The sequence below is a fragment of the Canis lupus genome, chromosome 36 (assembly GCF_003254725.2).
Source record: "Canis lupus dingo isolate Sandy chromosome 36, ASM325472v2, whole genome shotgun sequence".
Classification (NCBI taxonomy): domain Eukaryota; kingdom Metazoa; phylum Chordata; class Mammalia; order Carnivora; family Canidae; genus Canis; species Canis lupus.
Genome location: NC_064278.1, coordinates 11,717,550 through 11,730,476, shown reverse-complemented (window position 1 = coordinate 11,730,476; position 12,927 = coordinate 11,717,550). Strand labels below are relative to the sequence as shown.

Genomic DNA, 12,927 nt, shown 5'->3' with positions numbered 1-12,927 from the left:
TCAAATCACCAGAGTGGGAAAGAAATCTAGAATGAGGTTGTAGTAGCTCCAGCCCATTCCTTCCTTAACAGGCCACCCCCACACACACACATCCCTAAGTGATGTTCAGGTCTGAAAACTGCAGGCTGACAATTGCCCCCTGACAAGCTCTACTGGGGCAGCTATGCAAGAGGATAGAGAACGCGACTAGAGGTTAAGACATGAGTTTGCTGCCTTCCTCTCTTCCTCTCCCCCATCTCCCTCCTATTCCCAGCCTTCCAGAACCCTTAGCTGCATCCCCTTCCACTTCTCTCCATCTTTTCAAGCTCTCGAAGAACTCTCCGCTCCCTCTCCTCTGGCCTCCGCCCTCCTGGGGCAGCTGTGGAGGAGACGCGCTGCAGCTGCAGTTCAGGCCTAGGCAGGCTCCGTCTCCATCACCCCGCCCACGCCCGGTCTGGAAGGCGAAGTCGCGCACCGGCCTGGGGATGAGGGCGGGGGAGAGGGTGGCGTGGCTGGGGGATGGGAGGGAGGAGGGAGGACACAAAAACAGCATCAAGGCGGCAGGCGCGGCTCCACTGCGCGTCTGGCCAGGAGGGGTCTGCGGGTCAGTGGCTGGGCAGCCACCCCAAAGACCCGGTTTCTAGCTGGGAATTCAGTGGGGGCCCATTCACCGCCGAGCCGTCGTGGCCTGTAGCATCAGCTGGTGAGGGCAGACGCCAGCCTAGCAACACCTCCTAAGCAACCAGAACTCAGGAAGCCAGAGAGATCCGGGAAGAAAAAGAAGCCCAGGAGGAGAAAAGGGCTCCAGGGAGTTGTGCTTCTCAGGGTTCCTTCCCCAGGTGCTGTTGGAGACCTGTCACATGGTCGCAAGTAAGTGCCTCTTCTTGCTGTGTGCCCAGCCCCAGGATGGTGATAGCCGCCATCTGCTGCCAGCCTTTCCCACCCACCCCCAGCCTGCCCCACCCCATACACACCCTTAGGGTCTTTAGCAGTAGATTTAAGATTCTGGACCTGAATTAAGAGAGCTACTTCGAAAGCAGCGTTGGTCTGCAGATGTTTACTATGTGCTGTGTCTGTGGTCAGTTTTCTCATCCCACCAGGTAAGCTTCTGAAGCCAAGAGGCTCTGTTAGTGAAAAATTTCTAGAAATCCTATATGGCAACGACTTCTAGTTACATGACACAATGATAGAAGAGAGAGAATAAAAGCTTACACAGCAAGATGGAATATACTTTGAAGGAATCTTGTCTCTTAAGTAACTTAGTAATTTTAAGATCGATGCTTTTCATATGTGAATCAACAGTATAAAATTAGAGGCATAGATTAAAAAAATAAAAACAAAAAAATCAGAGGCATAGATGTGATGGGAAATGGTGTGCAGTTTAAACGGCTGGGCATTTTGGTATTGTTTGGATCAACAGGTTTGTTTTTATTGTTATCTTGGTTAGCCTGTGAACTGCATATGTTCTGGAAGTTATCTTCTAGAAGTGATGATGTGTTCATTGTGACTCTGGTTATATGTTGACTACAATACTTAGGATATTGGTCAAAGTAGGACAAGTGATAAAAAATATGTAGAATGACACACTGATATGCTCCCTTTATTAATGGAAATGATGGACTCAAATTTGGATATTGGTCAGAAAATTCTCTTGTAATGAGTATGGGTAGTATTTTTGTGGATACTTTTATTCCTGGCTATTGTTTAGGAGAGTAGTTTATAGCAAAATAGAAGGAATCTCGGCCCTATAATAAACAGAGTCCTGTGCATAATACCTGCTATTTTCCAGCCCTAATTAAAGTTTCTACAACCCAGCCACTAATTTTACAAGTGAAGAAGATAAGGCCTGTAGGTAATTTGTTGAGGTTACTAGGCTAATCAATAATGAGCTGAAAATCCAATGAAGACATTGAGATTTAGAATGATAAAAATAAATTTTCATTTTTTAGAAATGAAATTAATTATTTCATGTTAGATTAAGCTTTATTCTTCTAATTTGTAAGTGACACATCAAAAACTTACATATCCTGGTGAGGACTGAATAACAGATTACATGAAGGATGTTGTGAATATATCACGTGTAACTGTTGCTTGTATAAGGAATTGTTTTGTGTTTTTATCCACTTTACTATTCTCATTTTATGTCTATATAAAAATGAAAGGGGCTTCGACAACCTCACTACAATGCACTAAAGGAAAAAATATTCAAATCCAGGTTCTGATCTCTTGCCACCTGTATAGTTTAAAGAATATTCTAGCCTGTGAGATTGCATCCTCATGTGCCATGGTTAACACATGTAAATAATTTTAAATATTCTCAAAATATGCCCTATCCTCTTCCTCTTTTTAGCTCTAAATTTTATTTTTGGTATGTGGTCTTACTTCCTTGGGATGCAAGTATATTAGATATTGGTGAATTTATTTGGCTCATTAATTAATTAATATAGGAGAAATAAAAGTTTAGGTATACAATATTCTACTCTTAACTTCTGGGATTTATTATAATCCTGGACTCAGAAGAGGTACTGTGAGCGCCTTCTTTCCCCCTTGATGTGTTTGAAAACCATAGGAGAAAAACCTGAAATTAGATGTAGGCTCCAGAAAAGAGATCTAGAGACCCCAGATGACATATGCAGGTCCCAGGACCTGCTGCTGCCTATCATCCTCCACTAAAGAGCAGAAGGTAGAGCCAAACACCTAAGAACTGGGCATTCTGTCTCACAGCCTCCTGTGGGAGAGGCTCTGGTAGGGCAGTTGATATACACTCCCATGAATTTTGCCCCAGTAGGATGAATACAGCTTTAAAGCACTCTGGGAATGAAACAGCAGTATTTACTCAACACCTTATTTAGGGAAGGAGTAGCCTGATAGACCTCAGCCCTAGGTTCTCATTATGGTAGGATCTGTACCACAACAGGGGTGCCCAGAAACTGACTAACAACCCTAAACCTAGCATCGTAGATTCTCTTGAAAGCTTATGGTGGAAGCATTAGTGTAAAAGCGATGTTCTTGATTTCTGGGACTCTGGTCCTACTATTTTCACTAACCAGTATCAGTTTTATCAGTTGTGAGAGGGTATGTATAAGTCCCTCCCATTACTAGCTATTAGCAATGTAGTCACTCACCGTCATATGAACTTGTACAGATCTCATTTCTCCCTGAGTTGGCCCCTTTCTCTTCTATTAGGGTGAGCTGATCAAGGCCAGGCAAGGAAGTCATCCCTTCTGCAATGCTGAAGGAAGAAAACTTTAAGGCTGAAGAGAGAATTTCATCCAAGGGCTTCTAGGGATGTTTTTCACCTGGTGTGTATGTATCTCTTGGCCCAACTGAGATCATGATTTCCATATATTTGTTCATTCATTTATAAATCAGGCTTATTCTAGTTGCACTCCATGCCAGTGGGAGATCCCTAATTCTGGCAAACAGGTATCCCAATTATAGACACACTTGACTGACTTGACTCAGCCTATTGCTAACTGAGGATAACTGCTCTGTGGATAGCTCTGGACACCACACAACAGGCAAGTGCCAAACTGACTATATCAACATCAAACAAAAGTTGACCAAAATGCTGAAGCTAGTTCTCCCTTACCAGCCCCCTGAACCCCAGCCAGACAAATTATAATTCTAAAAGTCTGAGATTAGGGCAGAGCATTTGGTTTTAAACTAGAACCAAAGGATGATGATTTGAGGACCATATACCTGGTTAAATATATGGTACTGAATGCAATATTTCTTCCTTTCGAATTCAAATGCCAGAGTGAGACAACTGATCTGCCAGTTTTTAATTCTCCAAGTTCCCCCAGAGATTTCAGGGTCCAAGCACCTGATTGCAGGCTATAACTTGGTTCTGGTCTATATCTAGTCTCACCCTAATATGTTTCAAAGTTGCTCTTCAACTCTAGAAAGAGTTGAATATCTATGTGTCTGGTTCTACATTTGAAAAGCTAGTGTAGTTTTGGGATTTCAGTCAATCCTGGAAAAGCAGACCAACTCTTTCAGGGTAACCAGGAGCAGCGGCAAATAGCCAGTTCTAAGAGACTGCTAGGGTTCCAGTGAATATGCCAGTTTGGTTTTTTTTTTTTTTTTTTTGTATTCCATAGATATAATTGCATCTAAAACCATAGGCCAAAAGGTCTCAGGATCGCTGATGGGTATAGAAGGTACATGTATAACAATCTTTCCTTTGTATTACTCAATTAGGGGCAAGAATTCATTCCTTCTTCCTGAGCTCTTAAATGGACTCTGGCCAGCTTCTTCTGGTCAAAGGTCTGACTGACTAGGGTCACAAGAACAGTTAGTTCTGTAAAGATTCTGGCCTTTCCCCAATATGCTTGTTCTGGTGGGCTGGACAGGCGCAGCTTGGAAGTTGTTACCGTATCCATAGAAATAAGTGAACCATGCTAGTGAAACATGAGGTTGCCAGAGAAGTTCAAGTGGGCATCCTTAAAACTGAGGCAGCTTTCCTTCATGTTCCTGGAAGCCTTCCCTGCCTCCATTGCTAGTCATTATGGCTCACCCTGGTGAGACACCATCTTACACAATGACTTACTGTCCTGCATCCACTCAGGGCTTTCAAATGTCCACTGAGCTTTCCTTGGGCTAATTCTGGTAAGTGAACTTGAGACAAGATGCTAAGATTTTGTAACATGATACTTTTCTCCAGATTTCTTCTCTTCAGTATAGGTTGTACCACTCTGAATGTGTATGACCTGCACTCCTCCTCCCTGGCAAGAAGATACTTGTGAAGACATCAGCTCCTGATTATTTTAATGAACCATTACTAGAATCCAAGTTTACTAGGTTTGGGGGGAATTCGGTTCTCAAAAGAGATCTTTTTTTTTTTTATTTTTGGTGGTACTCATTTATTGACAAGGCTGTTTTCCTAGTTTTTGAATCCAGACGAGTATTAAAAATCTTAGGGAATATAATCAAAACAAAATGGCAATGCATATGTATGTTTTTGAGAAAGTTACTTATTTAAAAATTTCCTTTGCAGAATGATATATTTTAGGAATACTTAGCTGAAATTGTCAGAGAGAATTGAGTCCAGAATTAAATGGGTATATCAAAGCCAAGATAGACTGACCTGGGAGTAGAGCAGAGCTACAGGAAGAATCCAGGTCAGATAAAAAAGTCATTTAAATCAGGCAAGACGGACTGTATGCTCAGGAGAGGTAAAAGAGTAGAACTCAGATCATCAAAACTAACAAGAAGTAAGCAGCTCAAGGGGAAAAATAATCCCAAAGCAGAAAACCAAGTCAGTTCAAGTCAAGAGGAAGAGACAGCTACAAAATTCCAGGTGGATTGGTGCCACTCTGGTCAACCTATGCTTTATTCCTGAGCCTTCAGTGTATAAGACTCTCCATTTCTGGACTTTGGGTCTGTATATATTTGTGTTCAAATAGTATAGAAATATTAACCAGAAGATGACAAAATCCTCTGACACCTCATCAACCCCTCTCCATAGATATAGCAGCTTACTTCCTTCCAGAGGGGGAACATTATGCATGCACTAGCATATATAGTATGATGTATGTAATTCTTATACTTTAGTCAAAGGTGAACAATGAAAGCCAATTTCAACATTAAATTTTTCACTAATTCATTTCGGGAATCTTTCCCAAAGACAGATATATCTGTCTTATTTATTATTACTAGTGTTCCATGATAGCAACATACTGAAATTTATGGTATTCGTTCCTTAGGGTGGACTACTTGATTGTTTCTAGTCTTTGAAACTAAATGTATGTTGTGATTAACATCTTAGCAAACATGATTTCTCAAACTTCAACAAGAATATTCATAAGACAACTTAGTTGCTGGGCCAATGAGTACATGCAACTTTATTTTAGAAACTAGTACCAAACGGAAAAAAGAATGTGCTTATTTTTGCTCCTAGCTGAACTCTATGAGGGTGTCCATTGCTTCCATATCAATGTTGCATCCATTGAGGAGAGTTTCAATGATGCCCTGTAGAACTTTACAGTAAAAATGATTGATTATTTTAATCTTACCCGTATCTATCAGAATTTCATGAGCTTCAGTCATCTTTCCTCATAGCTTTCTGCTTCCTAAAAGACAATGCTATTATTTTGGTATTCTCCATAAGAAAAAAATCACTGCCTCTAATATCATTTGAGTTCTAAACCCTAGAGAAAAAAAGGTGAGAGCTGTGAATCATCATAGAATGCGAGAGGGGATGAAATATAAGCTATAATATATAGCATTTAAGTGCTATGAAGTGCATTTAAGTGCTCTCAATGAACAAAAATGTCAATCTAAATTGGTCACTTCAGGACACCTGGGTGGCTCAGTGGTTGGGCATCTGCCTTCAGCTCAGGGTGTGATCCTGGAGTCCTGGGATCAAGTCCCACATTGGGCTCCCTGCATGGAGCCTGCTTCTCCTTCTGTCTGTGTCTCTGCCTCTCTCTCTCTCTCTCTCTCTCTGTATGTGTGTGTTTGTCTCATGAATAAATAAATAAAATCTTTTTAAAAATTAAAAAATAAAAATTAAAAAATAAATTGGTCACATCACTAAAGCTGTTGTGCTTCTCACCTTCTCACCATACAGATTCTGTTTAATGATCACATTAACTGTGTCTCCTTCACTTATGCGTGCAATACCTTCCAGTCTCAAGTTAATTTACCAGCCTTGTCATTAGTAGCATTATTTTTTTTCAGAGTTATTTGAATGTCATTGGTGCAATAGGCTTGATGCATTGTCCATTTCTGATATAGAAAGAAAATACTTTGGAAATTGAGAAGTCTTTTTACCCTTATCTCCTGTTCCATGTCAGAGTGAAATTGGCATTTGGGATATTATCCTTATTCTGTGGATCCACAGAGTAAGGATTTTTATTTTTGCTTTATTTTTATTAATTTATATTATATTGCTATATGACTTATGCCCTTGTCAGCTACTCTAAGTCTTTTTAGTAAATATATTAGAAGAATAAATAAATATATACTACCTGGTATACAGTAGAACATCTCATAAATCTTTTGGAAAAGCTACTCTAGCTCATCTTAGGCTCAACACTAGCTTCGCAGAAAGCATAGAGGTTATCATTTAGATGTTGTGGTTCCCATTCCATAAGGTGGGAAAAAATTAAGGGAGCTGTGCCTATCCTGGTCAGTCACCTCTTACATGTGGGAATATCTGTCTCCCCAGCCTGACTGCCTTACTGGCAGGCTCTACTTAGGGAATCAAACTAAGGGATAGGGAAGCAGTAGAGAATGAGGCAAGGAGAAAGGAAAAACACTGACTTCTGGCATTCCCTTTCTTCCCTGTCCTTTATTATCTCTAAGAAAACACAGCTGCAGTTGCCAATACAGAATGCTATCCATATAGCCTCTTCCCTGGGAACTCAGATGAAGAGGCTGAGCATTGGCTCACTGCTTTGATGGCTGTGTCATTCATCATCCCACTAAAGATGATTTTGAAAGGAAAAAGAATGCTATTAATAATTAGTTCTCAACAGTAGGCATAAATCCAAACTGTCCCCCAAAATTGTTACTTTTTGCCATGCTACTTAAATATGAGATAAGATGTATTGGAAACAAGAGGAAGAGAAGAAGGAAAAAGATAGATTCGTTATCTTGGGAGGAACTGGACGCAATGGGATAAGATGGATGTCCCAGTTGCATTTCTTTGACTTCAAATTTAGAGCTGTTTTGCACAGGACCTCTGAGGCAAAATAGCAACATCTGGTAAGATCATTTCCAAATAGGCACCTAGAGAATGAGGACTATTTTAGAGATGGGGGGGAAAAGGTACCCAAAAAGGTGAAAAACATGTGCATCTTCTGGAGAAGTTATGTTCTAAAATGAGTATTCCCTTCAGCAATTCAAGTGTAGCTTCATCTCTTGTAGTTAAGAGCTCAGTCAAGAAAAAAACAATCTCCCAAAATGCAATGATGCCTCTGCCTGCTTTATAAAGGTGAGTGGATGAAACTTGGCTATTAGCCAAAAGAATCTTTCTATCTAGCAAGCTGCATTAGTTTTATCTCAAGGGGCCCAAGGCTAAGATGTTCTGAAATTGTCTGTCTGGATTGGGCTGCTTCCTAGATTTTCAATATTAGCACCAGGAGATTTCTAATATACAGTCAAGGGCTGGTATAATTCAAATCAGCTGCATTAAGAGGATTTTCTTTCCATACAACTCACAGTACCACCATCCTCTCACCTTCTCTGTCCTCTCAGAGGCCCCAGGAGTCATGAACTGCAGATTTGATGCTATCACATCTAGTCAGCTGCCTAGGGTTTCATACATTGTCTAAGGTCTTGTGCTCATCACAAGATAACCCAGTGCCAAATTAGCTGCTAGAGGTTTATAGTTGGCCTTACATGACAACTGGTTTTAACTCTTACATCTGGTCACATTTGGGCATAGTTTGTGGATCTCTGAGCTTAGTTCTACTGCTCAAAAGGTGAGCAACAATGAAGGTTCAAGGAAATGTAGCAGTTTAACTGCATATGAAGAGGATGTTCATGGAGGTCAGCTAGTTGTGAATGTCCCCGAAAGCTCCAGGGAGAGTGCCAGTTTTAGATTTTTTTAAACAGAAATCGGGTCAGGTCTTGCATATCAAAGGAGCAGGTTGCATCAAGTACTTCAGGATTGAAAGCAAGTTATAGAATCTGGTTGCATGACAGAGCCCTTTGCATTCCTCTGGGTAGTAACAAAGGGCATTTTTCTCTCAATTATTGAGCCCTAACATGGCCTCTGGTCAGAAATTTTTGGTCAAGGATCTGACAGATTGGGTTCGCTATGAATACAATTCTAGGAAGATTCTGGCTCCTTTACAACTTGCTCATTTTGTTTGAGAAACAAGGGATAATTCAGAAATTCTAGGGGCCAATTTCACAAAGCAGTAGAAGTTTTGAGAACAGCTGGAGAATTTGGGGACATTGAGTGGTTTAGAATGTTGGGTTAGACCCCTTTCCCAGACTGACTGGTAGGGATCAAAACCTTTGTTGTCTTAGAAGATTCAAGTAGGAATATTTAAGGCAGAATCAACTTTATTTTTGTGTTCCTGGCAACCTCACTTTCTACTGTCTTTTTTACTGTCATATATAGTGATATTCAATAGTGAGGCAAGAGACCCTCATTGAGATCCTATTCCCAGTCAACTGCATCCATTCCTGGTGTTTCAACGGCCACTACGTTTTCCTTCTGTTCATTGTTCTTCCAAAATTTGCAGTCAGCTGCAAATAGAGAGACTTTGTTATCTGACCCTGGTTATGAACTTCTAATTCTATTGTGTGTATTGATTGTGTCATTCTGAAGCTTAATATCTTAGACTGCTCCTCCCTAAAGAAGAGAGACATTAATTGTTCTGAGATTATTGGAAATTTTGACATGTTGGAGATGATTTTTAATTTCAGTCCTTGTTGCTCTTGATGCTTAGTTTTCAGAGATGACCAAGATGACTTGGTTCCTATTTATTTACATGTCTGTCTCCCATTGTCCTTAAATTCAGTGACTATATTTTATTACTATCACCAGTGCTTCTGTCTGGCACAGTGCTTGGCACTTAATAAGTATATGTTCTACAAATGATTGCTAAATAAATTGTTAAGAGCAAACACCGTGGTTAAACCTATGGCCCTGTATGACATATCAAAATGTAAGAAATATTTTTTAAAGAAAAATCAAAGCTTAATTTTTAAATATATCTGAAATTATAAATAAAAATAAGAACATACTTCTCTGCAATATAGCACATTCCAATAATGTACTCCAAGGGGTCTGAGGGGCGTTAGGACAAGGGATCTAAGGAATGATAGAAGTGAGCAATCATGAAATCTGAAGCCACCAAAAGCCCAGAACTGGGACCCAAAGTAGGTCAGTGCTAGTCAGATACACATATTGAGGAGCCTTAGCCTAAACTGACTAAACTCTGGACAGAACACAAAGAGAATGTAAAGATCAGAGCCATAAATCAAAAGTCATTTAAGTCAGGAAAGAGTAAACAGCACCAGGGACAAGACAAATAGTTGGAATAAAGAAAATGATAACCAACTGGAGGGAAGAGATGCAAACACACAAAGAATCCAGAAATATAAATGAGTTGTGCAATAAACAGAGTGAAGCCTGAGCCAGTTTTGGAGACTAGAGCTTGGAGATGGCTATTTTTTGTCACATGTTAAGTCTATCCAACCAGCTGCCTTCCAACAGTACACCTTCGTAGAAAGAGTTATACCCTTGGAACATTAAACCATTGGATAATGATTGTGTCATATTTTAGATTATACTTATAAAAGAAAGAAATACCATCAGCTTCTTCTAAAGCTGACTGGAATCTGGGAATCTAAAGACATGTATGCTCTACCTTAGTTATCCAAGGGTCAGCCTTCATAATCACAAGCTTTCCAGCTATATCTCAGAATAAGAAAATAATGATATCAGGGATAGGGAGAGGGGAGAAGTTTTATGAAAAGCCAGAATTTTTAAAATTTGGTTGATTATTTTCCCCCCATTGGAGAGCTTGACTGCCGTCTCTAACACCTATTATAATGGTGTTTATACTTAATAAGCTGGAGGCAATGATTAGAAGAGGAAGCATATAGAAGCAAAGAACTTGTAAGCAGCAGGAAAAAAATCTAGAAGTCTGATGATAAAAGAGATATAAATAAATAAAGCCAAAGAAAATGTAAAAAGCAGAACTCTTTGAGTTTTAAAAATTATTTAAGGATCTCATAATATTGGAGCGCCTGGGTGTCTCAGTTGTTTAAGTATCTGCCTTTGGCTCAGGTCATGATCCCAGGGTCCTGGGATCCAGTCCCCTATCAGGCTCCCTGCTCCACAGGGTGTCTGTATCTCTGCCCCCCCCCCCCCCAATTCATTCTCTCTCTTGCACTCTTTTTCTCTCAAATAAATAAAATCTTTTTTGAAAAGGATGTATTGTGATCATTGTAGTTGAATATTATTATTACTTTGATTTATCAGTAAGAAATTAAATAAGGGGTGCCTGGGTGGCACAGTCAGTTAAGCAGCCCACTCTTGATTTAGATTCAGGAAATGATCTTAGGCTTGTGCGTGAGATGGAGCCCGCATCAGGCTCGGTGTTCAGCACGGAGTCTACTTGAGACTCTCTCTGCCCTGTCCCCCTAAAATAAATAAATAAGTCTTAAAGAAAAAAATTAAATTAAAATTATTCTTTTTCTAAATTCCATGAAATATCGTAATTTCAATTAAAAAGATGATTAAACATAAAAATACCATGTTTTAAAGGATTGAAAATAGGAATACTAGTATTTATTGTATAGCGACTATCAGGCACTGTTCTAGGCGCTTTATATTTATTTTATTTTTTTTAATTTAATTTTATTTATTTATTTTTTTAATTTATGATAGTCACACACACAGAGAGAGAGGCAGAGACACAGGCAGAGGGAGAAGCAGGCTCCATGCACCGGGAGCCCAATGCGGGACTCGATCCCGGGTCTCCAGGATCGCACCCTGGGCCAAAGGCAGGCTCCAAACCGCTGCGCCACCCAGGGATCCCGCGCTTTATATTTATTAACTCTCAATGCTCACATTCCTCTTCACAGAGGTAAGCCCTTCCTATTCACATTTGGTTGAGGAAAATGAGGAATGGAAAGATTAAGTACTTTGCTCAACGTCATAGTTAGAAAATGCTAAAGCCTCAGATTTGAATCCAAGTAATCTAGCTCCAGAACCAAATGTTTTTTTTCCAAATTTTTATTATGAAATGATTTCAAACAGAAAAAGCAACAGAACTGTGTAATGAACACCCTATACTCAGAACCTAGAGTCTTCAATAGTCATTCTATAATATTTAGTTCGTCATTTATCTATCAATGCATTCCTCAAACCATTTATCTGTTCTTCATATTTCCATATTGCCTTTCAAAATAAGTTGCAAACACCAGCAGAGCTCACCATAAACACTTTATAATTCATATATTTAACTGGAATTCAGTATTTGTTTATAGGTTTTTTATTTTCTTATTTTTCTTATTTATTTATTTTGTGGGGTACACAGAGAGATGAAGACAGAGAGAATCTTAAGCAAGCTTCATGTCCAGTGCAGAACCCTATGTGGGGCTCAATCTTACGACTCTGAGATCAGGACCTGAGCTGAGATCAAGAGTCAGATGCTTGCTTATCCAACTGAGATGCCCAAGTGTTCTATTCATGGGCTTTTGGGCTTTTTAAAGGTAAAACAAGGGATCCCTGGGTGGCGCAGCGGTTTGGCGCCTGCCTTTGGCCCAGGGCGCGATCCTGGAGACCCAGGATCGAATCCCACGTCAGGCTCCCGGTGCATGGAGCCTGCTTCTCCCTCTGCCTGTGTCTCTGCCTCTCTCTCTCTCTCTCTCTCTCACTGTGTGCCTATCAAAAAAAAAAAAAAAAAAAAAAAAAAAAAAAAAAAAGATTGGAGAGACAAGAGAATATAGGGAGTCCTTGCTTATTGGAGCAGAAATTGAGGAGGAGAAACTGCTGTGGGAACTAGTACTACAGTAGGAAAACCTGAACGCATAATTGATGAAGTGCTGGAGGCTCAGTGTGGACAAGTCTGAGAGCTAAAAACTCTAAGGGGATCCATCATAATAAAAAAAAAAAAATAATAAAAAAAAAAAAAATAAAAGTAAAACACAAACTTTAAGGTATCCTTTGGTGAGTGTTCACAAATGTGTATACTCTTGTGCTCTTAAGTCCTAATAGGCTTTGAATGTTCTCACCCCAGAAAGTTCCAGCATCCTTCACACTTGATTTCTGTTCCATACCTAGAGATTAGTTTTGTCTGTTCTACCACTCCATATAAAGTGGATTGTGTAGTTTTGATATTTGCCAGAAGGCTTCTTTCACTCAGCGTAATATTTTGGGTCTTAGTCATTTTGATCTATCAGTACTTCATTTGTTTTTGTTGCTGGATTGTGTTCTATTATATAATATGCCATAGTTTTTATTTTTCTGTCTAT

The 12,927-nt window shown here is 39.7% G+C and overlaps 1 protein-coding gene across 3 annotated transcripts in view; it reads left to right on the top strand.

Annotated features, from left to right (window-relative positions):
- The first annotated feature begins 514 nt into the window (after nucleotides 1–514).
- The window catches only part of SCN7A (sodium voltage-gated channel alpha subunit 7), an 83,565-nt gene continuing 71,152 nt past the window's right edge, over nucleotides 515–12,927 (top strand). The window contains exon 1 of one of the 3 annotated variants that reach the window (XM_025460047.3): nucleotides 515–849. In XM_025460047.3, coding sequence (XP_025315832.3) covers nucleotides 840–849 — 10 coding nt within the window. In that variant the 5' untranslated portion in view covers nucleotides 515–839. Of the gene's footprint in view, nucleotides 850–949; nucleotides 1,080–4,457; nucleotides 4,591–12,927 lie in introns of those variants that run through there. The other 2 variants (XM_025460048.3, XM_025460049.3) reach the window with 2 other exon arrangements.